Source organism: Orbicella faveolata, unplaced genomic scaffold, assembly GCF_042242905.1.
Source record: "Orbicella faveolata isolate gen_17 unplaced genomic scaffold, um_ofav_v1 contig_34, whole genome shotgun sequence".
NCBI lineage: Eukaryota > Metazoa > Cnidaria > Anthozoa > Scleractinia > Merulinidae > Orbicella > Orbicella faveolata.
The window spans coordinates 16,279,692-16,306,426 of record NW_028301563.1 but is presented as its reverse complement, the minus strand read 5'-3'; the positions used below and the strand labels follow the sequence as shown (position 1 = coordinate 16,306,426).

At 40.0% G+C, this 26,735-nt stretch overlaps 2 protein-coding genes and 1 pseudogene across 2 annotated transcripts in view; 1 reads left to right on the top strand and 2 right to left on the bottom strand.

Annotated features, from left to right (window-relative positions):
- Positions 1 to 26,735, top strand: part of LOC110041576 (ATP-dependent RNA helicase DDX54-like) — a 31,431-nt gene that overhangs the window by 2,896 nt on the left and 1,800 nt on the right. Inside the window, exons 3-27 of the mRNA XM_020746884.2 lie at positions 882 to 952; positions 1,769 to 1,820; positions 2,487 to 2,551; positions 3,371 to 3,442; positions 3,861 to 3,910; positions 5,946 to 5,987; positions 6,550 to 6,645; positions 7,354 to 7,416; positions 7,906 to 7,964; positions 8,351 to 8,412; positions 8,572 to 8,608; positions 9,020 to 9,114; positions 9,825 to 9,882; positions 10,493 to 10,560; positions 11,024 to 11,108; positions 11,632 to 11,690; positions 20,432 to 20,596; positions 21,474 to 21,603; positions 22,266 to 22,348; positions 23,019 to 23,080; positions 23,586 to 23,715; positions 24,850 to 24,919; positions 25,074 to 25,152; positions 25,636 to 25,737; positions 26,111 to 26,209. Coding sequence (XP_020602543.1) covers positions 882 to 952; positions 1,769 to 1,820; positions 2,487 to 2,551; positions 3,371 to 3,442; positions 3,861 to 3,910; positions 5,946 to 5,987; positions 6,550 to 6,645; positions 7,354 to 7,416; positions 7,906 to 7,964; positions 8,351 to 8,412; positions 8,572 to 8,608; positions 9,020 to 9,114; positions 9,825 to 9,882; positions 10,493 to 10,560; positions 11,024 to 11,108; positions 11,632 to 11,690; positions 20,432 to 20,596; positions 21,474 to 21,603; positions 22,266 to 22,348; positions 23,019 to 23,080; positions 23,586 to 23,715; positions 24,850 to 24,919; positions 25,074 to 25,152; positions 25,636 to 25,737; positions 26,111 to 26,209 — 1,954 coding nt within the window. The remainder of the gene's footprint in view (positions 1 to 881; positions 953 to 1,768; positions 1,821 to 2,486; positions 2,552 to 3,370; positions 3,443 to 3,860; positions 3,911 to 5,945; positions 5,988 to 6,549; positions 6,646 to 7,353; positions 7,417 to 7,905; positions 7,965 to 8,350; positions 8,413 to 8,571; positions 8,609 to 9,019; positions 9,115 to 9,824; positions 9,883 to 10,492; positions 10,561 to 11,023; positions 11,109 to 11,631; positions 11,691 to 20,431; positions 20,597 to 21,473; positions 21,604 to 22,265; positions 22,349 to 23,018; positions 23,081 to 23,585; positions 23,716 to 24,849; positions 24,920 to 25,073; positions 25,153 to 25,635; positions 25,738 to 26,110; positions 26,210 to 26,735) is intronic.
- Positions 11,072 to 14,250, bottom strand: LOC110041575 (kelch-like protein 7). Its single transcript, XM_020746883.2, has one exon. The coding sequence runs from the start codon at positions 14,161 to 14,163 to the stop codon at positions 12,481 to 12,483; it is 1,683 nt and encodes a 560-aa protein (XP_020602542.1). The 5' UTR covers positions 14,164 to 14,250; the 3' UTR covers positions 11,072 to 12,480.
- LOC110041574 (kelch-like protein 18) lies at positions 15,720 to 19,004 on the bottom strand (annotated as a pseudogene).

Here is a 26,735-nt window from a genome sequence, read left to right as displayed (position 1 = left end):
ATTAAAAGAACTGTCTCTTCTACTGAATGAATAATGCAGGAATACCAGAGTGCAAAGAAAACAAATCTTCAGGCTTGTCCTTTGGGCAAATTTATGATGTACTAACCTGAAAATAATTCTCACTACAGGTAGCCTCCCCCTCCCCCACCCCCACACCCAACAAGCTGGTCTCTTAAAGTACCTCTGAATTTCCTCAAAAATTTTCCCAAGAAACTTCACTCACTTATCAGGCAAGTGACAGACAGAATCCACTAGCTACATGCAGCCACACTGGAAAATCCACTAGCTCCGGGCTATTGGATAGGACTCTCTGTGTGTACTGATTAGGAAGCTTTAGAAACCACAACGGTGATGCAGAGGACAACATGGATTAAAAAATGAGTTTGCATTTTACCTACGAATCTTGGGGTACCATAAAGTCATTTACTTTGATTCATTGTTTATTACTGTCACAACTATCACGAAACTAAATCTAGGACACATTGATTGAATAAATTCAAAATGAACATTTAAAAAATTAGCCATCGTGGTTCATGTTCTCCAGACAATGCAGAATTTGGTCATTTCACATTATTGTTTTGCAGAGGACAGTAAAGAAATGTACGGAGAATTATAATGCACATGTACAGCCTTTGTTCAGCTCATTAAACCTTTTGTTTAATGACGTTGCAGTTGCTATTGTGGTTTTGTTAAGCTCCCTATTATGACTCAAAAGATGTATCTTTTGCAGTCTAGACTCTAGCAAGTACCATATCGGTGCTTCTTGATTTAATCACACTTTGTCATCTATAAGGTGTATATTATCTTAATAGTCTGGTATAAAAGAGAAAAAACTTACACTGTGCATGATAGAAATGTCTTCATTGAACATGCATCTCTAGGGTTGAGCTTTCCAGTGTTCAAAGGAGTCATGAAAAAAGGTTACAGGCTTCCTACACCTATTCAAAGAAAGGCAAGTACGATATTTAAATTGCATTGTACAGAGGAATCCTGACTTTTCAAGCCTCCAAGGGAACGAAAATTGGTTCAAAAAATCGGATAGTTTGAGAAATCGAGGGTAAAATTACAGCGTTTGACTGAGGAGGGGAAACGACTTTTTGGTTCGAGTTATCGGGAGGTTCAAAAAACTGAGGGTTTGAGAAATCGGGATTCCACTGTAAATCATTAAACTATTTCAATGACATTGTGGATGGAAACAGAATTTAGTCCACCTTCTGGTTATATAGATCTGTAACAAGGGACCTCATCCAATAGTGCTACAATGAGTACAAGTTTTGAAACCAAGTATACATGCTCAAGATCATCTTGGTTCCAGTATCTCTGCTACTGATAAGAAAGTAGGAGGAGTAAGGGCTACAGAAGAGAATGAGACTGGTCTAAAATTTTAAAAAATCATATTTGTTCTTCACTTCCCACTTAACTGATCTCAGTGACACTTCACTATAAAAATGTTACCTTCCAAAATGTTTGATCATGCCTTTTGCAACTTTTTAATATACATACACTGTAATGTCAATTAATATTATATTTCGTGTATAGAATATGTTGATTTATTTTGTCTGTTCCCAAGTGGTAGGAACTATTATTAATAACAGTATCATGACTGACACTGCAGATTTGAGTCTTTGCAGCTGAAGATACTAAGCTGTACATAAAATCTTCCATAATGGACTCATTGATAAGTGGGTCTTTTGTTGAAGCAGTCTATACTAGTTGTGAAGTTACAAAATGAGCAATACATCGTAACCATGCAATGTTTTTCCATTAGACGATACCAGTGATTATGGATGGAAAAGACGTGGTAGCAATGGCTCGCACAGGTACTCTGTATGACACACTTGTTCATTTAATCAAGAACTTTTGTTATTAAAATGCATATTTACAAAAAGTCATTCCGTTGCAGCAAAGACGATGCCAACATGAAAGGGCAGTTGTATTTATTTTTAATGATGTACAGCTCAATGTTAAATACAAAGAGATGATGGTGTGTGCTTGCTTTTGCCCTTGAAACTAGTTTAAATAAGAAAACAAGAGATATATTAAAAACAGACTAACAGGCCACTGAAAATCTGTCTACTTCTGCTCTTGGTTCAAATAGAAATATTATTACAATTTTACAATTTCTTTCTAAATGTGTAAAAAAAAAATGACATGATAGTAATTGGGACCTCAGCAGCTTGACTGGCTAAGTCTATAGCTGATCTGCATTTTTTTCTTTTCTTTTTTTTTTTTGTTTCACAACTGTACAGTGCTGTAAAGCTAAAACTGGTATACATTATGCAGTGGCTAACGCATTGTAATTTTGCAACACACATTACAATTACTTTAGAATTTGAAAGCAATTTGTGGTTAATAGAGAGGGAGAATTCATTTAGTTTACACAGTCACCTAACTTGACTGAAATGCTGAAAGTAAGAGCTTAAGTGTAACAAAAGTCACAAGTATTTTTAATTTGCTAATTTATATGTTTTTCTTAATTTTAATAGGCTCTGGGAAAACAGCTGCCTTTTTGATACCAATGTTTGAAAGACTTAAAACCCATTCAGCCAAGGTCAGTAGCAATCAAAGAAATTCAAGAAAACTGAAATCTGACTTCTTGTTCAGAAGAACAGATGTTAACAGTGATGTCAAGAATGGAAGGAAACTGTCCTCTATTGCTTACACATGTATGCATCTTTATTTCAAAATTAAATATTACAACAGCACACCTGTAGGTTTAAAGTGTGAGCAATAACAAACCTTTTTTAGCTCTGATAAAGGTGGAAATAAGTCACTGCAAATTTAGAAAGACAAAAACAGATTTGCGAAAAGAAATTAATAAAATTAGTTGTTAAAAGACAAATTGCTATATTTTAAGCTTGGTAGAAAGATGAAAAACTAAAACTATTTATTTAGTGAATGACAAAAGCCACTCTGGAAAAACCTGAGTTCTCCCAATAGTAGTCAAACATACATTCAGTATGTACAGCTGTGTGACCTTCTGTATGTCAGCTTGATTCTCTACCCCCTGAGTGACAGGGGACTTGAGGGCTTAGATCTGGCTTATTTACGTTAACTACGACTGGGTTCAAAGGTGAAGAAAGTGTTAAAAAAAGTGGTGTTATCAAGCAGTTCAACTATAAAGTTGGTCAATTAGGTCTAAATATTTTCACCCAACAATGACTACACTACACTTTGCGCTGTTTATTTTTAATAAAATTAAAGCTAAATGTTCAACAGCAAAATGTATGTACCTTTAAGAAGTGAGAAAAGCATAATTTTATTTTGAGTTTGCTCAGTGAATGGGCATTATTGCTTCACAGTTGACAAGAGTAATACCATACCCTCAATATGATGGTTTAAAGTGTTTTTTAACATTGTCGTATTTTAGGTTGGTGCCCGAGGGTTGATCTTGTCACCCACACGTGAGTTAGCCCTCCAGACTCTCAAATTCACCAAAGAGGTAACAAATTGACTGCAATAATTTAACATATATTAAGTAAGGTTCACAAACTGTGTATACTATATCAACCATTCTGAGAAATGTAGCAGACAAAGTTACAGGAATTAAGCAAGAGTGTAGCAAAACCAGAAACCAACATGAGATACATGTATAAATAGCATCGCAGCTGAAATTTATTATTTATTGCAGTTGAACCTGGGGTGATAAATGATTACAAAACATTTACTATAGATGTTTTTAAGAATTTCAAGTGATAAGTTACAATCTGAAATGACCATTTCAGGTCTCCAGACACAAAGATACATTATTTTTCTGTCCTTCTATATAAAAATATTTTGTAAAACTGTAAATGTATGAGTGAATAAATTAAGTTATTGTCGTTGTTGTTTAAATTCTTAATTTTGTGTCCAACTTTCAGCTTGGTAGATTCACTGGTTTAAAGGCAGCTGTGGTGCTTGGTGGAGATAGGTGAGTATTGTTAAAATGCTGATTAGCAAGACAATACATACATACATACATACTTTATTGGAACTCCCTTTAACAGGGCTTTTCAGACAATATTTGGTATGGGAAAGGGGGTTGCTCATAATTCAATCTGTAAAATTTCTTTTACATGAAGTGTTTTTTTATTCATATATTTCATGTATATGGCAATTTACTGACAAGGGCTTCAAAACAAAACTAGTTCATTTTTAATCACGTAACTATGCAAATTAGAGTTTTTCCAATTTTCCTGATCAAAATACACATAATATTCATTTTGCCAAACTCTCAGAGTTTTCACTTACTACATGTGCGTTTTAAGTTGGAATAGATCAGATAAGAAGTGGTACGTTCCTTGTGGAAACGTCATGGACAAGGATAACTTTGTGAATTTTTTCCACTGTGTGATCTCCCCTGTTCTTATTTACTTTGATTTAATCAGCTGCTAAGTGAGAAGCACGGTGGCCTCATTGTTAGTGCACTTGACTCAGGAGTGAGCGTTGCAGGTTCAAGCCCTGGCTGGGGACATTGTGACAAACAAAACTCACTAACTCCTTAGGGAAACAACAAGTTTAACTTTCGACTGGCACGTGATCAGGTCGTGCTCCTTGAAACTGCGGCAAGTTTGTGAGCCAGCTGGCATCAAGAAAATTATTTCTTTGCAGTTCTTTTTTCTATTTTTGAGTTGGGAGGTATAACAAAACACTTAATGACTGGTCCTGCAGGAAACAATGAGTTTTGTTTTCCCCGCAACCTCAATGTTCCCCTCAGCTTTGCCAACAACACTCACTGTTTCCCTTGAGGCCAGTCATTAAGTGCTTATTAACAAACTAAGTTAACAACAAAGAGTAGCTTGTTCTTGCGGTCAGCGGTATTCGTATGGTACTGCATGCTCAGTGCTTTTCACCATTGTACTAGTGTGTTCCAGCGTGGCGGTCCCTGGAACGGTCGTTTTGGTCTATTCATTGACATCTGTCTGCCCCGCCCTCCCCACCTCCACTGTGAACTCAGCGTGACGGGTGCCTGGGAGACTATGAGGGAGCTCATGGCTGGGTTCCGGGGATTGCCAACCATGGGAGCGTTATACTGTCTAAGGGCCGGCTGGTCACAGTTGAGGCTCCCTGTTATCCCAGGCACCCATCTTCCATACGGCATGATGTAGTTGTTAACTTGGGGGTAACCCTGCAATGAACTAGCATCCCATCCATGGGGGAGTAGAAATACTCCTAGTTACTGAAACCAGGATAAGCCACTTGGCTCATATGAAGAGTTTAATCAGCTGCTAACATTAAAATATCTACCATTTGGGCTGAGTACTTGGCCCCTTCAGTTTGACAACTTCTTATTGATAAGTTCTTTGCCATCATGTAGTAACCTGAGCAACTGAAACAAAAGTGCAATGATATATGTCAGAAATTATCTAGAACCATCCAACCCTCCACCCACCCACAATGGAGTGTTTTCAGGTCTTAATGTTGGGTCACTACACCTCTAGAAATTTCAAGGGTTTGGGTCAACTGGCTATTGAATTTTTTTTTTTTACTGCAAGTTTGGCCAAAAGAGGTACATCAAGCTATTTACCTCTCCCCAGTCCCCGTAGCATTTTTGCAACCATGCAGGAGTAAAGCTAGCATGCCATCCCAGGGTAGTTGCAAAACCCCTCCCCCCCCCCCCCCCCCCCCATCAGAATTACTCAAATAGGTTGCTGTCCTCCTAAGTGAAGAGAAGAACTATGAGAGTAGTAAAGTGTTTTGCTCCAAAAACACAACACAGCTGTAACTACTGTCGAACCTGCCTTACGGCTGCCCCGTTTATATGTCCACCTCGTTATTACAGCCACTTCATACTGCCCCAAACAAAAGCTCAGTCAGCCATTTTCTTAATATCATTAGAGAATCCCAGTAACACGGCCAGATTTTTGTGGCCCATTGGTGACTGGAATAACAGGGTTTGACTGTACATTGATGTACAGTTTTAGTATCATAAAAGTTCATAATGTTGTGGCTATTATTGATTTCAGTCTAGAAGGGCAGTTTGCAGCATTGCATGGAAATCCAGACATGTAAGTCCCTATACTGATAATTTATTATTACCAGTAGTTGTGATTATTACTTTGTTGTAACATCAACATTGCTTTGCATCATTATTTTAATTTGTGGTTTATTACTAACAGTTACTGTATTCATCAGTAATTTAAGTAACTTTATTTATTTATTTATTTATTTATTTATTTATTCATTTATTCATTTATGTATTTATGTATTTATGTATTTATGTATTTATGTATTTATGTATTTATGTATTTATGTATTTATGTATTTATGTATTTATGTATTTATGTATTTATGTATTTATGTATTTATGTATTTATGTATTTATGTATTTATGTATTTATGTATTTATGTATTTATGTATTTATGTATTTAATATGTATTTATGTATTTATGTATTTATGTATTTATGTATTTATGTATTTATGTATTTATGTATTTATGTATTTATGTATTTATGTATTTATGTATTTATGTATGTATTTATTTATTCTATTTACTTATTTACTTATTTATTTGTTTATTTATTTATTTATTTATTTATTTATTTTATTTCATTTTTTTTTTACATAGTATTGTGGCCACTCCAGGACGGTTTCTTCATGTCATGATGGAAATGGACCTGAAGTTGACTGCAGTAGAATATGTTGTGTTTGATGAAGCTGACAGGTACAATGTTAGGAAAAATAAATATGGGTTATTGACTAAGCTTGTTCAGTTAAGATGGCTGGATATTGGTCAAGTTCTGTTTTTTGCATGTTTATGGACCTCCACTCCGTCTCGGTCCATAAACTCGCAAAAAAAGAACGAGGCCAATATCCAGCCATCTTGACCGAACAAGCTAGGTCAATAAAGGATTTATTATGTGGCTCTTGGGGAAATTTTTCTTGCAGGACACGGCGGGTAGTCCGGAGCGGGCAAGATAGGTCCATCTTGCCTGCTCACGTAGCCAATCACAGTGCAGGATTTGATTCATCTTGCCCACCCACGGAGGTAGCCATGTAATAAAAGTCAAATCCTGGCTTACAGACATTGATTCCTCCATTGTTACTACAGAATAGTGGCCAGCTGATCTCTAGTTCTCAAAACCATTAAAGTCATCAAGTTTAACAATGGAAATCATAACGGCAACAGTGTTTGGATATCTGCATAGATTTGTAGGGTTTATTTCTCTGTTTTCTCCTTAGTTTTAGTTTTGATTGAGAAGATATAAGCAAACACTCAAGACAGTGTTTGACCACATTTCCAAACACCTCAAAGTTACATGGAATTGCATGGAGATTTAGGCTTAGATAGTCGAAGTTCATCTGAAGTAACAGTGATTAATGAGATTGGCTCCTTGATCAAGTAACAATTTTCTTTTTTTTTTTTTTGCAGGCTCTTTGAGATGGGGTTTGCTCAGCAACTTCATGAAATTATCAATCGTCTTCCAGATTCCAGGTAAAATATTCTACACATAAGTTGACCTTTGTAAATATATTTGATTTAATTCACAGATGTTTCTTTTTTGGCAAAGCAATGAACAAAGCATGGTAAAATATTTAGACTTTTATTTTAGCGAATGAATTAGTACAACTTCTTTCTTTTGGCAAACATTTGAGTGCAATTTAGTGGTGTAGTTTTGCAGTGCAAAGAGCAGTAAGTGAAAAAAAAACCCGTAACAAAACAAAACAAAAACAAACAAACAAAACAAGCGTTACTTGGAGACACCAGCTACTTATTTTTCCTCTTGTTGTCGTTTGTGTTTAATCTCTAACAACCTGTAATAAAAAATGCCTGGAACAGGCTTGTGATGCAAAAGGTTCACCTTAGTCTAGCTCCTTAGTTTATCATTTCCCGAGTCTGGCTCTGTCCTTGGTGGAGCTGTTAAGCTGGCCGTACATAAGCCCAGCCTCCTGTGTTGACATAGTACTGTTTCCTTCTTTTCAGACAAACCCTTCTGTTTTCTGCAACTCTTCCAAAATTATTAGTGGATTTCACGAAAGCAGGTAATGTGAGCTGATAATTACGATAATCCTTGTAACTAAGCTGCAAGTTCTCAAGTAGTTTTCAACGACGTGCGATGTTTCAGTAATGTGGATTGATAATCATTATAACTAACACCACGCCGGATAGATTTGAAAACGCAGCTTTATTTCTACGGTTAGGCCTACCGTCCACACTAATCCGTCACGAAAACGGAGCTTTTCGAAAACCCTCTTCAACCCGGAGGGTTTTGAAAACGCGTTTTCAGAATGAAACCTCCGTTTTCAAATTCCTCCGACATAGTGTGAATGGGGCCTAAGCTACAAGCTCTCGTCTCGTAGAATGAAAAGAAAATGAGTTAGAACAGAATGAAGTTTTACAAGATACAGTGTATTTGTATCTTTGATAGGTTTAACTGACCCTGTCCTTATAAGGCTGGATGTTGACTCCAAACTAAGTGAGCAGTTAAGGGTAGGTCATTTTGTTGTCCCTGTTGTTTTCCCACTTTTTTGTGTGTTCAATGAGGAAAAAACATGTTTCACTTTCTGTTAAACTTCACATGATTTGTGTTAGGTATGATGTTATATCGTTACACAAGTCGTTTTCACAATTTGTTCTTTTCTTTTCAAGCTTGCTTTCTTTTCACTGAGATCAGATGACAAACCAGGTTAGTCCCAACCCTGTTTTACAGTACAGTAGCTCAATAAGTTCCCCCAATAAATTTCACACCTTTCTTTTGACATTGGTAATCATGACTTACTAAGCTGTCGATTTTCGGCGTCAACACCAAATGTCTGTGTCAGGGAGGTGTCTGTCTTAGACAGCCAGCTGGGTTTACCTGTCACCCCTTACACTTAGGCTGCTGAGATTACATATGTTAGTGTGTTCACAGACGTGCTGTTTTCTCTAACAAAGCCGAGAGCGCGAACAAAATAAAAACCCCGTTAGATTGAAAGAAAGAACACGCAAAAAGGTACTGTGTACGGAATATATTAATATTATTTTCTATGAAAGGCTTAAAAAAAAACACTGTTACAGCTACGTAAGCATCGTTTCAGTTGTATTGTTTTTGTTTCAGCTGTGTTGTTGCACATTCTTCAAAACTTGGTCAAACCATCTGAACAGACCCTTGTCTTTACGGCTACAAAGCACCATGTGGAATACTTAAAAGAGGTACACAGAACGAAAGAAATAACCCAGATACAGTTTGAAGAAAAAGGCCATATTCGTATTCTCGGTATTGGACTGGAACTAGCTTGGAATGGAGGCTGATGCGGGGGAATAACATTAAAAAGAGATTAATGTCATTTGCATTTGAAAAGACTCCCTGCATTAGCCTCAGTTTCAAGCTAGTTCCAGTCCCATACTGATAATGCGAAAATGGCCTATTATTAGTCCGTTGAGCTACAAATACTCATACATGTAACGCCTTTTTCAACGAAGATCCCCGATACCCGTGGGTACTCTCACAAAAATTGGGTGTAGATGTGCGGCGTGGCAGCGTGGCCGAGTGGTTAGGACGCCTGACTTGAAATCCGGAGGCTGCGGGTTCAGTTCCCGCTCTGACCACTAAGCTGGAGTTATTTTCTCGGTAGACCCTCGTTCAGCTCCTCAGTCATGCTTGTAAATAGCCAACTGGTCTTCCTCTCGCCAGCTGGGATTTTTAAGCCTATTATGTTTAGTTGACATATTTGTTTCTTTCGGTTCAAGTGGCATGCCTGTGAACTAGCTTGGTGTAGCTAAGTGCAGTGTCCACTATAAACAACAACATTTAAACAACGTTTTTTTTGAACAGCCCATCTCCACGACTAACTCTCTTAACCTTTTTAAAGTTACACTCAGAATTAGATGTAGTTTTTTCTCATTTTCTTGGTATATTACAGCTGCTAGAAGTCGCTGGAATAGAAAGTTCCTTTGTTTACAGCACCCTGGATCAAGCAGGTTAGTGGGAAAGCTTGAACGTTTTTGTTATTACATGCCAATAGTTCAGGGCTTGATGGTGAATGATTACCGGAGTAGCTCGTCTCCCTGGTGAATTTTTTTTAAGGATCTTTGTACATCCTTTAGAGATCTACATGCAGATCCTATTGCAGATTTGTGAGGATGAATTGAAGGATGAATAAAAAACTTTGAGGATCCACAAGATCTTAAAGATCGTCAAGAATTTTGCAGCTTGCATATTCGTAAGGTTCCTGCCACGATTCTACAAACAATGTATCTTAATTCTCGATGAAATCCTTATCAAATCCTTGGCGAACTTGAAAGACTAGCTACTGTCCACGTATAGGGCAAACGAACAAATTCCCTTTGACTTGTATTGAAAACAAGGCTTTGAAAAGGTCATTCGGACGCTCGCATTTTAATAGAGGTCATGAAAACTTCGACAATTCATTTTATTCCAAAATTCTTGGTATAGTTTGATTGTCAGTTCTATAAGCTCTAATCCGGCTGATATAGGGGTTTTGATATCTACAGTTTAAACCGGACTCGCTTGGACGCGAGACATCTCTAAATTAAAAAGATATTTGGTAACCTTTTTTTCTTTTTACAGCAAGAAAGATCAACATTGGCAAGTTTCAACACAAGAAAACGAACGTTATGGTCGTCACTGACGTGGCTGTAAGTGAAAATGTCTCGGTTATGATGCGTTTACGTGATTCTTTATTTTTTCCGACTTATTTATTTCTAACACCTTTTGAAAGGGGTGGCGGACGGGATTAATTGATAGTATGGACTTACTGCAAATCGTAACCCAACTGGTTACAAAATTACTGTTTTTTTCTTTTTTAATTAGGCGGAATTGTACTGAATGGGCCATTTCCAAGTTGCCTATTGCCTCTGTGTCAAAACGAGTCTTGGTGCGAAACCGTTCATATGAAAATGTGTTCCATCTACAGGTTCATTCTCGTGCAAATCAAACTCATTTTCATATGAAAGGTTTTACACGAGGCCTCGTTTTGAAACCGAGGCACAAGGTAACTCGGAACTGGCCTATTGATATGAAACTGTCAACAGACAAACTGTGCATGAGAGGGAGCCAATGTTGTTTTTAATATGTTTTCATCTGTACGTCGATCATTAGGCTCGTGGAATTGACATCCCGATGCTGGATAACGTGATCAATTACAACTTTCCAGCCAAACCAAAGCTTTTTATTCATCGAGTAGGTGAGTCACTCAAGACTGATTTGTATTCCATGGCATTTAGTAAACACCTGTGTGGTAATGATGCGATTCAGGGAACTCTATCCAGCTAATTTTCCACCCCTCTCAAACAAAATAGACGCGCCAGTGGAATCAACGAGCTGTTTGTAACAGAGTTCCTACATTCCAATAGACACTATATGCATAGCTTACTTAATTTCAAACGAAGTGATAGCATAGCGCCCAACTAGCCTCTCGTCAGCGCCTATGGAGTTATTGGCGGGGTGGGTGGGGGGGGGGGGGGGGGGAGCGGTTTAACAAATATGGCAGAACGGAATGCCACATTTGTTACTTTTGATACCCCTCCTAGTTTATTCCACGTAGCTTGGAGGCCAACATCCTTTTTCAAAGTGAGCTATGTGTTTCATTCTCTAGATCAGTGTATCAAGTTTAGTTTTGAGTCCACAAACCACTAGTTCGAGTAAACACCGTCTCTTGAGCTCCGTTCTATTTTAACGAAAGACTGTTACGCCCTTGTTTTTCCCAGGTCGGGTTGCAAGAGCTGGTCGCAGTGGAACGGCTTATTCTCTCGTGGGTAGTGACGAGGTATAAACGACAAAAAGTATATCTTATTTAGAGCGGTTTTTATTTGAGTGTCGAAAAGTAATTGGTTTTGCATAACTACGCTACACGCCGATTGACTTAAAAAAACTCGTGCCACCGGCTCTTACATCCAATCAGAAGTAAAGCAAAAACCAATTGTGATACTTTCACACACGTTTTCCCGCGCTTTGCGTCAGCTACACGTAATTACTTCGAGTTTTGATTGGTTCATTGGTTTTAAGAGGCCTTTGTGATTGGCTAGAGTGATTATTTTGGTTTTGGTTTTGCCCCACTCAATTGAAAACCGCTCTACATAGCTGTATCTCTGTTAGATTCGTTCAGTACCTAGGTAGCATAGCTGCTTGAACTGTGATTACTTTTGAGTCCTAAAATGAAGCTTAATACAACAGCGAGCCATTTTTATACAGCGGAGAGAGCTTCTGGCTCTGGGCTATGTTAAAGAAAAGGTGTTACATGTATGTTGTTGAACAACATTGAAAAATTACTTGAAAGCAACTTTGTGAAGAATGCAAATAATGTAACAGGAGATTTCGCGGTGCGAGTGAATTAAACTTTTTGTAATTCATCATCGCTTCCTGATGCCTTCCTGGAATTTGTCAAATACTGTTCCATGAAATGAAGCTATCACTGGTGTGTTTGGAACCCTGTTCACAGGCATACTATCAAAGCAAACAGACGTTGATGAACCGTTGCCAGAAACGCGCGTGTCTCTAAACCTGTTACTTCTTTAGAGCAAAGTCATTTCTTCTCATGTTCACTCAGCTCTCGTTATTTAACCGTTTTGTTGGTCATGTTGAAGCTTAACGCCTTTCAGCTGCTTAAACAGAGCTTTCGGGAGCCACGTGACACAGGCGTGGTTGAACGACATTGTAGACGGAATCTTTCCAACTTCCGCCCATTCCTCTTTATCCTTATCGTAAAATTCCACGATCCCATTACTGTAAATTCCACCGAACACGAAAATCTTCTTCTTTGCTTTGCCGATGGCCGCGTTAGAACGAGGAACACACAGTTCCGCGCGCAGCAAGCTCCACACATCTGTTGTGGGGTCGTACAGCTCACAGTTCTGAAGCGGGAGAAAAAAATCGCCCGTGCCTCCCACCACGAGGATTTTATTGTCCATGACAGTCGCACTTGCGAAGCAACGCGTCTCGTCCATAGATGCAACGTTTTCCCATTGGTCGTTGCTAGGGTCGTATCTCTCGACGCTATTGAGCCCCTGCTGTCCATCGTGGCCCCCGATCGCGTAAATGAGCCCGTTCAACGACAACGCACATAAGCCCCTTCTCGATGAGCGCATCGGGGCCATATCTTGCCAGGAATTGTCTATCGGCTTGTAAAGCGTCACACTACTTTCCTTGAACAAACAAATGCTATCTTCCACCGTCACGGCCGCCAAAGGAAGGCTGCTAAACGTGGACAGTACTTCCGACCAAATGTTTTTCTTCGGGTCGAATTTTTCAATCGTTAAACGGTCATCTTCCCAGCCAATGGCGTGCAGTCTGCCTTCACAAACAGTCACTGTCCTTACCTCGTTGAAGCTCGGCAATCTAGACAAATCAAACCAGGTTTTTGATGCGGGAATATAACAAGAAGCGCATCCATTCTTGCTCAATAGCACAATACCTTCCGCGACACCTCGTGGCTCGTCACGCTCTTCGTCCGGGAGAGTAAGAGCTGCTGTTACCAAACTTTTGCATTCGTGATCACGCGTCACGAACTCGTCACGGTCAATGACCTCGGTGATGAATTGAAGCGACATGGCCGACAAGCGAAGATGGCTGAAAAGTTCCGCAAAGCGATGCTCTCTTGTTTCGCTTTCACGCTTTACCCATGTCCTGATTCCGTCGAAAACCTCTTCTTCACCTCTTTGCGTTTTAATATCCAGTCTCTCGCCGCAAATGAGCGCTTTCACATCTTCGAAATCCGAAGACAAAAACTCCTCTGTTTTCCAAATGTCTCCGAGATGATTGCAAATGTATTCTGTGGCGGCCTCGTGTAACTGTTGATGGCGGTATCTCTCGGCAAAGATCTGAATCGCCAAGCAGTTTGAAGGCTTAAGATTGATCATCAAAAACTCGGCACAAGTTTCTTTTAGGCTCGGGATATCAAAATAATCGGCTATAACTAACAGTTCCTCGGCATTGTCGTCGGAAATTTCCGCTTCTCCGGTGTAAGCGTAGTTCAAAAGTTCCTCGATAATTTTCGTTTCTGGAATAAACTCTGGGAGATCGACTTTGAATTCGTCGCCTCCAGCCAACTCGCTCATAAAAGAAGCTTTGAAGACGGGACTGCTCGCAGCGAGTACAACTTTGTGAGCGGGAAGTCGAAAATTGTCCGCAACGAGAAACACATCGCAAAATGTTTGAGACTTTCTAAACGAATTCAATGTGTGAAGCATCTCCTGTCGCTGTTGATGTTTTCTTCTGTTTAGACCTGTTGTCTGTGAATCCATAGCTGCGATGTTTCCACACTCGCTGAAATTTGTCGAAAGCAATCAATTACACAAATCTGGAAGTCACACAATTTACCAAATTAGTAAAAAAGAGTCAGCGGTAGACCCAGTGAACCGTAAAATTGGCGCTGCAAAATTCACATTTTGAAATAGATTTCTCATAATTTTGTTCACATTACTATATTGTTAAAGACTTCTGGTGATTTTCAGCTATTGTTTCTGTGTTATGCTCGGAAGAAGCGAAAAGGTGAACCTTCGTGTTACATGGTCTTACATGTTCGGCAATAGACCTTTTTCGCTTGGGCGGTTTGTTTTCCTATTACAGACCAAGTGATATTCTCTAGAGAATCGTTCTTTTTATTTATTCATATGCACGCGACTATTTGAAAATTTGAAAGAAAGAATTCTCAAGAGTATCACTACATGGTCTGAAATGGGGCAACGAACCGCCCAGACTGAAAAGGTCTACGGTATTTACAAAGTTGCAATGTTAATTGTTTAACGCCATAGTCGCCATCTGCTCTTTTGTGGAAGAAATTGTTATGTAAATCAGGCCAAAGTTTTGTTTATTCACGAAGGTCAATTTAAAGTTCGACTGACATTGGCAGCCCATGATCGCATTGTGTTTTCACCGCGTTTTTTAATCTTGTTTCATTTTAGCCTAAGAGTTTGCCTCAGAAATTTTGAAGTCGCTGTCCTTGCACTGAACTTCTCTGTCTCCTGTGTTCGAATACAAAATGAATGTGCAGAAAATAATAATAATAACTGTATTTAAAACATGTGATGGACTCGTATTTTTATGGTTTATCTGCACAATAAGCCAAACTCGGTGTCAGAAGTGTTTTTAAGTTACGAGTTATGTGCGAGGTTTTGAACGTTCCTTTCAACATTTGAAGTGGTTTGTTTTGCCAACGTACTATAGAAATGCACGGTCCATCGCTTTCACAAAATGACTGCAATTTCCGTGGCGTTTGTTGGTACAGTAATCAAAGGCATTACTAACCTTCAAATGCTTCTTCCATGCTTTCTCTGAGTTCAATGATTGTTAACTAAGGCAAAGCAAAATGTTTGTTACAAATGTCAGTTGATTGCTTCACTTCGAAACTAATGAGGACATTGACATTCTTTAAAATACAGAAACAACTCGGCTATGAAAGCATTGCGATGAAAAATATACCAGAATGCGATGCATCATTGTTTGATCCAGGTCCTCTCGGGCGTTCCTAATCTCTCTTGTGAAGGAGCTATGGTATAAGGGGGGGGGGGGGGGGGGGTGAACTGACGAGGAACTTTGTATGGTTGCATTCCTTGGATATTTGTAGCAATCAAGGACGTTTTTGAGCTTCTCAAGTGATGTCTAAGGATTGTAACATCAGGCAATACATATGGGTTATTGACCAAGTGTGAGGTCAAGATGACTGGATATTGGCCAAGTTCTTTTTTTTTTTTTGCGTGTTTATGGACCGAGCCGGAGTCGAGGTCCATAAACTCGCAAAAAAAAAGGAACGAGGACAATATCCAGCCATCTTGACCGAACAAGCTTGGTTAGTGAAGGATTTTTTATTTTTTTTTTAATACTTTAATTGTGATTCACACTACTTACAACACTGGCACGTCTGCTTACCCAATTTACAACAGTAATACAACTACTAATTACAACAGTACTAGTTATAACTATTTACAACTGTAATACAACTACTTACACTACTTACACTACTTAACAATACGATGCAATTGCAGATGCTACTTACAACACTACAATTTGCATAACTTACTCTACAAAACAATACAATTACTTAGTTAACTTGCGACACTAATACTTACACTTACAAAATAATACAATACCATTACTGATGCTTCTTACATTCATATTCTAACAATAGTAGTAAAACACTAATAACTGATTTTGCCACTGAGACTGATTATATATTGCAAATTGAATTAAATTAATTTAACTCTCGCATTTTTCAGCTTTCCATTGCAAAGATAGCGCTGACTTCAATTCAAGAAAATTGAAAGTTTTTTCCAACATTTTGCTAGAATAATAATATTTTTGAGTTTGCACAACTAAAATCCCAAACTTCCGTGTTAGGTTTGGGCTTGTATTTGGGGGAAGATCATAGTCCTTAAATAGTAGCTGTATTTTAGATGGTTTTAAGTTAACTCTGTGCTCATTATTGAACCATGCAAGAACTTTTTGAAAGAAGTTTAGGCCAGCAGGACACTCCAGAAATGCATGTTCCAAGGAATCAGAGGATTTACAGAAAAAAAACCCGACGGAGTCGAGGTCCATAAAATCGCAAAAAAAGAACGAGGCCAATATCCAGCCATCTTGACCGAACAAGCTTGGTCAATAAAGGATTTATTATATGGCTTTCGGGGAAATTTTTTTGCGGGACGCGGGGTAGGTAGTCCCGAGCGAAGAAGATAGCTCCATCCTGCCCGCTCGGGTAGCCAATCACAGTGCAGGATTTGATTTATCTTGCCTGCTCACGGAGCTAGATATATAATGAAAAGAATTCACCCAGGGAGAAGTCAGCCAATCCTGAGTTTCGGTCATTTCTCCGATAGGAAGTCAAGCAATGCTTCTGAGAGGACTGATCTGTGGGAGTTTGCCAGAAAGCTTCTGCTACCAGCGTATCTCAGAGAGTTATCAAAGACCACCTCTTGAATGTTGGACACTCACTCACTCATCCTTATCATCCCGGCTGGGACATAAGGCTATAGTGAATGTTGGAGCGGTCTCCAAAATATTCTTGACTGGGAGTCTCTTCTCGACAAGGGCTTTGTTGTGTTAGTTTAACATGAACGGTGTACTGTATACATATGTGATAATAAATCATGGCAGAGATGTTATGGTGTGGAACACAAACTGACTAAAAGCAACTTTGTGAAGAAATTAAGTATCGTATCAGGATCGTTTCTTAATTGAATTTCAGTGCGAGCGAATCAAACTTTTCTTACGTTGCTAACATCTTCCTGGAATTTATCGAATAGTGTTTTATAGTATCAAAGTATCATAGCTGGGTTTGGCATACCATCCAAGCAAACAGAGGGTTGTAAGCCTGTACGAATAAACATGTTGGTTCATGAGATCAAAATTATGCATCTCTATGTCCATCTTGCTCTCCTCTGTTCAGCGCCACAACAATGCGGGACGCCTTTCAGTGGCGTAAACAGAGCTTTTTGGAAGCCACGTGCTACACGCGTAATCAAAGAACGGACACTGCCCAACTTCTGTCCATTCGTCTTGATCCTTGTCGTAACATTCTACAATCCCATTGCTGTAAGCTCCACCGAACACAAAGATCTTCCTCCTTGTGCTTGTGATGGCCGCCTTAGAACGAAAAACACATAATTTGGCCTGGAGCAAGCTCCACGCATTTGCTGTGGGGTCGTAGACCTCAGAAGTCCGAAGCGGTACACAATGACCCTCACCTCCCACCACAAGGATTTTATTGTCCATGACAGTCGCACTTGCAGAGCAACGCTTCTCGTACATAGATGCAACGTATTCCCATTGGTCGTTGCTTGGGTCATATTTCTCGACGCTATTGAGCCCCTGCTGTCCTTCGTGGCCCCCGATCGCGTAAATGAGCGCGTTCAACGACAACGCGCATAAGCCCCTTCGCGTTGAGCGCATCGGGGCCATATCTTGCCAGGAATTGTCCACTGGCTTGTAACGCGTGAAGCCATTTTCCTTAAAGAGGTATATGCAGTCTCCCATCGTCACGGCCGCCAAAGGAAGGTTGGAAATCCTCCATAGCACTGTCGACCAAATGTTGTCCTGAGGGTCAAATCTATCAATCGTTAAACGGTCATCATACCAGCCAATGGTGTACAGTTTGCCTTCACAGACAGTCACTGCCCTTACCTTGTTGAAGCTCGGCGATCTAGACAAATCAAACCAGGCTTCTTTCGTCGGAATGTAACAAGAAGCGGATCCATTTTCGTTCAATAACACAATACCCTCCGTGACACCTCGTGCGTCAAGTTCTGCTGTGACCCGACCTTCGCAGACGTGATTTCGCGTGACGAACGCGTCACGGTCAATGACTTCCGTGATGAATTGGAGTGACATGGCCGACAAGCGAAGATGGCTGAAAAGTTCCGGGAAGCAATGCTGTCTTGTTTCAGGATCATGCTGTACCCATGACCTTATTCCGTCGAAAACTTCCTTTTCGTTTCTTTGCATTTTAACATCAAGTCTTTCGCTACAAATTAGCTCTGTTACATCCTCGAAATCCGAAGACAAAAACTCCTCTGTTTTCCAAATGTCTCCAAGATGGTTGCAAATATATTCCGAAGCGGCTTCATGTAATGATTGGCAGTATCTCTCGGCAAAGATCTGAATCGCCAAGCAGTTTGAAGGCTTCAGATTGATCAGCAAAAACTCAGCACAAGCCTCTCTCAGGCTCAGAATATCGTAAAAATCGGCGACAACGAACAGTTTCTTGGCATTCTCTTCGGAAATTTCAACCTCCCCGGTGTAAACATAGTTCAAAAGTTCCTCGATGCTTTCAATGTCTGGAAGAAACGCCGGTATATCAACTGGGAATTCGTTGCCCGATTTTCCTCCCGGCAACTCGCTCGTAAAAGAAGCTTTGAAGTAAGGACTGCTCGCAGCGAGTACAACTTTGTGAGCGGGTAGTCGAGAATTGTCGACAACGAGAAACACATCGCAAAATGTTTGAGACTTTCGAAACGAATTCAATGTGTGAAGCATCTTCTGTTGCTGTCGATGTTTTCTTTGCGAATCCATAGCTGTGGGCGGTGAGGTTTTCGAAATTCGCCGAAACACGTCGAACGCGATCGATGTCATCAATCTTTAATGTTTTCCACTTCCCGGAAGCATTCTCGTTCCCAGGTCTACTCGTTTTAACGGACGTTACACTAGCCGCCAAATTAGCCAACATTGAGTCAGCGGTAGAGCCAGTGAAGTTCTCGCATATTTTATTCACATTTTTGAGTTTCTATACTGCGGAAGACTTTTCATAATTTTCATCTGTTGTTTCTTTGCGTGTTTTGGTCGTAACAAGCGAAATGGTCAACTTTCATCTAACATGTTGGGCAATTTACCAAAGCCACAATGTTAATTCTTTTAGGCCAAAGGCGCCATATGCTCTTTGTTGAAAACATTGTTATGTAAATCAGGCCATAGTTAACTATTTTCACGAATGTCAATTTGAAGTGTCGGCTGACATTGGCGATCCATAATAGCGCTTTATTTTCAGAATTAAACAGGAGCTACGTCACGGTTTGCGTATTTTGAATAGTTTAGCCTAAATTTTTCAAGTTCGTCGTTTGTAATTCGTTTTAATCTTCTCCATTGTTCCTTTATGATTTATTATTATCTCTGCTGTTTTTCTATCCTAGTAAGCTATTATTTTCAGGCTTTCTTCAATTTAAAGGAAATTTTGTACGTGGTCAAGAAAATTTGAACTCTTCTTTAAGCCGCGTTTTTCAATCGTGTTTCACTTGAACTCGAGAGGTTGTCCTAGCAGCGTTTGAAGTCGCTGTTGTTGCACTGTATTTTCTCTGTTGTTGCACTGTACTTTTAGGTACACGGTAAAGGCCATCGTTGTGGCGACGATTGCTACGAAATACTGTTAGTTCTTTCTCGACGATCGCAGAATGATCGCCATGATAAATATTCCAGGATGCAATGCGTCGTTCGATCCAGGTCCTCTCGTTCTCGTTTTCATTCTTCATCGTTCGGGACGAAAATGTGGAAAGCGGTCGGTGAGCGAAGTCGTGAGGATCATTTAACTATATTCACAAGTAGCAGGCCATATCTATTTAACAATTAGATTACGAGCTCGAGATTTCTATCGCCGGATATATCGCGGATAGAAATCAAGAGAGAATAATCAAATTGATTTAGTATAAATCTACTAGTTGTTCAAAATTCTTAATCTACTTCACTGAAATTTCGAAAAGGTAAAGAACCGGCCGCCAGTTTATTAACAACCGCACACTGCTAGGCTTCTCACTATCTTCAACAGAATAGATAGTGAGTAGCGTAGCCAATCACAGAGCGGCATTCGTGATAGAACGCTAGTAGATTTAAACTAATTTGACTTAGTGTCTAAATCAAATTTAGTTGCATTTTTGTCATTTAATATCCTGGTCTCAGAGCTTTCCTCCGTTTTTGTTTTCTCTTTATCAAATTTAACTCGCGATTCCGCTGTTGTTGTTGTTTTTTCCTCTCACTCACGCTCTCTTAAATAGAAGAAAGAATATAAAACACTTTCTTGGTCTCTCACAGTTAGCTCACACGGTGGATCTTCATCTTTTCCTTGGTCGACCGCTCAAACTGGCAGGGAAAGACTCGCAGGCTCAAGATGATGGGCTCATTGGCGCGGTTCCTCAGCTACTCGTGGATGAGGAACAGAACTTTCTCAAGAGAGCACATGATCAGTCACATGACCTGGTAAGTCAAATTAACAATGATTATTGCATGATTGTGCGCTGTTTATGAGATGGTAGATAACAAACGAGGCGCGTCCAATCTGGAACTACTCTAACAGCGTTGCTAGAAAACTTACCGCTTGGTTGGGTCCTAACGGTTATCGCGTCCACCTCATGGACGAAATGAAAGCGAGGCTGAATAGAAACTGAGAAAGCTGAATGGAAACGAGACTGAATAGAACCCGATTGGCTCAGGTAAGAGTAGTGAAAAAATGTAAATATGCGAGGTACGCCATTGCCTGTGGTGGGATGAAATCCAGTTGAGTTGAAAATATTTTAGTCTGCACTTTAGTTACAGAAACCTGTTGCGTGGTTCAAGTTTGTCAATAATTAACTGTTTTAAAGTGTTACACTTTGCGGTAAATAAAGTTCAGTGGAATCCCGTTAATCCAAAACATCTGGCCGTATCAACGGGGTGGCCGTGTTAAAGGGGTTCTTTAAACAAGAAAGTGACTGACTGAGCTCTTGTTAGGACCAGAATAAAGTGGCCGTAATAACGAGGTGGCCGTATTAAAGGAGACCTTTAAATAAGGAAGTGACTGACTGAGCTTTTGTTCGGGCCATAATAAAGTAGCCGTAATAACGAGGCAGCCGTATTAACGGGGTGGCCGTAAGGCAAGGTTCCACTGCAGTTTTTTTGTGTGTTTTTATTTGTCTTTTTTGTTTGGACACATGCTAAGAATACGGGCGTGTCCACCCTTGTGGACACTCTTTCGTCCACTCTTTCGTCCGTATGCCGCAATTTCTTGGACACTAAATTTAAGACTGATCTCCTCAGACTGGTCAGCAACTTGAAGCTTAACAGGTTCATTGTTTTGGTACATGCTGTCTTCATGCAGATTTCTCTTCGTCAAGTGGCGGCCAACGGATACAAACAATACATAAAATCCAGGCCAAGTGCTTCCTCGGAATCTGTCAAGCGATCCAAGCAAATCGACACAGCTACTCTCCCAGTTCATCCACTGTTCAGTAAGTGTAGTCTCCTGTTCGCTCTGGTTTGAAAGCCGTAGTCAGGCTATTTTGTCGTAGTCATGGCGGAGTCTTTTCAACGGGAAATCGAGCTTCTACTGCTTAATTAACTGACTTGACGAAGAAGCCATGCCCTATTTCCGCCATTTCAGGGTTCGCTTTCGATTTACTATCCCATCTTCTCTTAAATAAGGAAACGAAATGTGTTCCATAAAACGTGATGATTCGATTTAGCGCTCTCCTTGCAATAAACCTCTTTCCAAAAAAGCGCGCCCCCATTTAATGTGGTTTTGTTAATAAGAGCCACTATTATGTAAACCTCCCTCGCGCTATCAGAGGTTATTAAGATCCTCCGTTCGTGGATCGATTGTCCTCCCTCTGCGCGGCTTGCATCATACCCGCATTACAAAAAAATAACTGTCTTGATCGTTATATCCATGTGAGAGTACAATTCGTTCAAAACAAAAATTCCTTTTCGTTTCGAACACTTGGGTGTAATGTAAAATAAGAAATAAGCTCACTTCTTTATTAATAAATGCTCAGTTTTCCTTCAGCTCCGGCTCAAAATAAGATAACGCTCTGGACGTCATATCGAATCATTACGGCATGGCAATTTCAATTTTCTGATTAAATTACGTCGATTTTCAATTTTCCCTATGTAGAATCTGGTGTTACATCTTCCAATGTGGCTTCTACTTCAAGAGTCGATATTTTGGACGGTGTGAGGAATTTCAGGCCGAGACAGGTAATTCCTAAACACAGTTAAAGGACTTTTTTCTACATTTTAAGGTGACCATTGACCCTTGGAAACAAGAAGAAGCGTTATGTCTGTTTTACTTCGTCAAAATTCTACCCTCGTGGTCACAAACATTAAGTTCCCGACTTTCAAAACGCAGACACCTCCCATAAGCCTACACTCTGAGAAACTCAAGCACAAGAGAGTCCGCTGAAAAAAATGTGTTTACAACAAGTAAGCTTTGCGTACAATGAAAAAAAAAATGAGCCTTCGGTTCTTATGAGAGTAGCTCACTGTGTGTACGTATGAAGGTAATGAAACTACTCAGTGTTGCTAGAGCCGTTTCCAGTTGAGTGTCTTAGAACCAAAACCAAAGTATTCACTCTCACCTATCACAAAGTACACAGACAATACAGTGAACCAATCCAAACCCAAAGCAAATACATGTAGCTGACGCAAAGAGCGTGAAAAACGTGTGCAAACGCGCCACGATTAGTTTTAGTTTTACGTCTGATTGGATGAGAAAGTGGGGCGAGTTTTTCAAGCCAATCGCTTCGCGTGCTGATGCGAAACCAAGCGAAAACGAGTCCGTTTTGACACTCGAGTGAAAACCACTCAAACAGGACGGTAGTTACATGACTAATTGTTATTGAGACCATTTTTTGTTTTTCTTCTGCAGACAATCTTCGAGATTGGTTCTACGTCAAAATCCACAGCGCAGTCTATCATGATGTCAAAAAGGTGCGTTTTATTAACGTCTAAATTCTCATTATAATGAAGATAATAATATAATACATACAAGTGATGAGAAAAAGCAGATGATCAACTAGGGGGTACGTCTTGATGTGTCACCATATTTTCTTCACTAACATTAAAAGAAATGTTTGCAGTCTGTCAGGAGAATTTGTGTTTAGACCCTGGAATCGACAGAGTACCTGTCTGAACCCGCAGTGATCACTCGAAAGTTCGCCCTGAACCCAACAGAAGCTTAACGTCAAGATATAAATTCTTTCTTGGTGCATTTATTGTAGTAGAAGTTGGGAGATATTCGACTTTATAGCCAGTTAGTTTCCTTCTAGCGATCAATCGCTTTTTCGCCATCAGCGGACCTTTGGGCGGAGCTTCCGTAAAGATATCCCCAGTGGGTGGTATTTAAATGTAGCAGTTTCTCTCGTGCAGATTACCTAAGTCATATTCCATTTGTGGTATTGTTTACTCAATCACCTTAATTTTGATTCGTTCACAGAAAACGTCACAGCGACGTCATTCAAAGAGCACAGCGACTCAAACAGGACGACTCAGTGACTGACCTGGGGAGGGGTGCTGGCACCGGAAGTGAAGAACAGAACAATAGCGCAACTACGGACGAAATTAGGGTGTGTGTGAGTCGGCGTGTATCGATTATTAGTATAAATCTACTAGTGTTCTATCATGAATGCCGTTCTCTGATTGGCTACTCTACTCACTTTTGTAGATATTGAGTAGCCTAGCAGTGTGCGCTAGGGGGCCGCTTCTTTGCGTTTTCGAAGTGTCTCTGAAGAGGATTTAGATAAAGTTTTGAACGACTAGTAGATTTATAACAAAAAAAACTAGATTATTCGTTCTCAATTTCTATGCGTGATAGTTGACTCTGGACGCGCCCTCGTCAACTATCACACGATAGAAATCTTGAGCTCATAATCTAATTGCTAAATAGTTCCACGCGGGAATGCTTCATTGATATTCCGCTTCATCTGTGGAATACTGAAGGGTTATTTACTGAACAGCTATTTACGGTTATTTATTCTCAGTACTGGACTGGAACTACAATTGTAGCTTGCAGTGGACGATCATGCGGGGGAATACCACGAAAAAGGGATAAATGCAATTTCCATTTGAAAAGACTCCCCGCATTAGCCTTAGTTGCAAGCTAGTCCCAGTCAAATACCGAGAATACAAATATTGTCTATTGTTTAGTGGAGGGCCGTCGGAGCATTCGCTTAGTAATTCTTGTATCACTGCAGAAATGTTTTACCAGAACCGTCTATCAGATGCATCAGTTTCTGGAATTTTTTTTGTACATAAACTAAAGCAATGAGACAACTTGATTTACACGGGTCATTAATTGTTGCACACTACTGCTGTCTACCACACACTGTCTTTATAAATGTAGGGATCATTTCAAGTTATTTAGAGCGTTTTTCAATTGAGTGTCGTAAAAACAAAACCAATGTAATCACTTTAGCCAATCACGAAGGTCGCAGGCAATCCAGTGAACCAATCAAAGCTCGAAGTAATTACATGTAGCCTACGCAAAGCGCGGGAAAACGTGTGTGAGTGAGTCACGACTGGTTTTTGGGTTGACTTCTGATTGGATGAAAAAGTGGCGCGAGTTGTTCAAGGCAATCGTGTAGCGTAGTTGATGCAAAACCAATTACTTTTCGACACTCGAATGAAAACCACTCTATGGCAGTCATAGCAAATGTAAGCATGTAAGCTCCCAGTGAAACGCTTATATTGTTCTTTTTCAGGGAGTCTTCGCCACCGTGTTCGATCCAAGCCAGAAAAAGAAGAGAAAGAAATCAAAGTCCGATCCTCAAGGTAATTGTTAAGTGTCAGCTAAATACATCACTCCCGCAATATCTTTACTTCTCATGCCTATCTTTGGTTAGCAGTGGTATAATTGGAACTGAGTTTAATCTTTAAATATCTTTTTGTCGTTTTCAATGTGTTTGAGTCTCTGTTCTTCTCTTAGGTTTTTCCATGAAGAATTTCAGAGACGAGAACTACATTCCCCATACCGCCTCGGATCATTACGGCGAGAGAGGCCTGGGGTAAGTTTGGATGGGTGTACAAACAATTTAAGCTACTGACTTGTTCTTTTTTACTCGCTTTCGATGGCAGATCCAGACATAGTCTTCACGGTTATCTTCAGTTATTTTCTCTACCAACTTGTCTGAAACTTGTTGAGGTTTAGTCAGAAATGAGATGCTTGACAAAGTTGTAAAGCAAGTTCTTATGAGCTATGAGCGACTCTATGATCGTGTTCGGCCTGGCGCTCGAGCCACTGAGCTACAAAGAGGATTGTGGTGAACTAGACCATTTACTAGGTTTTAAGGTTAAGTAACAAGCGTCCACTAGAGTATGCTGTAGTGCACAGGCTCAATAAAAACGTCCTATGTGGAGACGGGGAAAGATTACTGCTACATTTTAAGCTCGGTAGATGAAACGAGAAGTAGAGCATGTAATTTCGGTTGCCACGTTCTCGGGACAATGTGGTATCGTTTCATGGTTTCGCATTTCGTTTGTGTTTTTAGGCTTGGTTTGAAGTCGTTTGAGAAGGATGTATCAGGTGCTGTGATGGACATCCAAGCTGACGAAGAAGAAGGAATGAGACAAGCCAAGTCGCTCAAAAAATGGTACAAGAAAACTAAGCTACTTTCAACCTCGTTCCCAGGCTTTCTCTCCTTTACCTCCTTAGTGTCGTTGAGGGGAGGTAAAGGAGAGAGAGCCTGGGGACGAGGTTGAGTCACTGTATAGTGTTTTCACATGACGTCACGAAAGCCATATTGGTGTCCCAAAAAACGGCGGCCATGTTGGTGTCCCAAACCAATTCTGTGGGAGTTCAACTCTTTTCTTATGTAAACACTTTTGTTCCAATAAATATTCATCGCTCCTGGCCACGTGAGTGAAAACGCTCTTACCTCCATGAGCGCCTTACCTGAATTACGTCCCCTCTAAGATGTAATGGCCGCGATGTTTGTAAATGACGGTTTGGTTTTCGTTTTTTAGGGATCGTAAGAGGAAAAATTATGTTGGAGAAGATGGTAACGTGAAAAAACTCAGAACAGAGAGCGGCGTGCGGATCCCAGCAACCTACAAGAAAAATATGTATCCTGTAGACATAATCAGAAAAAAATCTTGAAACTCATCTTTCCATCTGTACTAAATAGACAGGTCACCCGCTACCCTGTTACTTTTGTAGTCACGCAACAATAATGGTAATGTGGATCGTTGCGTGACGGCCCAAATAACGGCTTGCAGCTACAGTACTCTTCTTCGCTTTTCCTCGCTTTTTTCTCACACCAGAAAAAAACTTGTAGTCTCTACACAGAAAAGCTACATCTCTCGCTTAGTGTTTGCATAGCCAGGTGAAAACATTCAAGTGGTAAGAAAAGAAAGATGTTAGTTAACACTTGCATCAAGCCAAAGTGTCCCCAAACCACTAGAGCTTATCCCGGTGTCCAAAGCATCAATTGGCTAGTGGTGTTTCTAGCCCCCTCCCCTCGGATGGAATGCTTGTCCATCACAGGGTTACCTCTTTCCAGCAGAAAATTCACAGCTACCGTCTTCTTCACGTAGGTATGGTAGAGAGAGGTACAGTGAGTGTTAAGTGTCTTGCGCAAGAGCACAGTCA

What these genes read in the sequence shown, in the direction of transcription:
- LOC110041575 (XM_020746883.2), bottom strand. Translation starts at nt 14,163, where the DNA reads ATGGATTCACAGACAACAGGTCTAAACAGAAGAAAACATCAACAGCGA.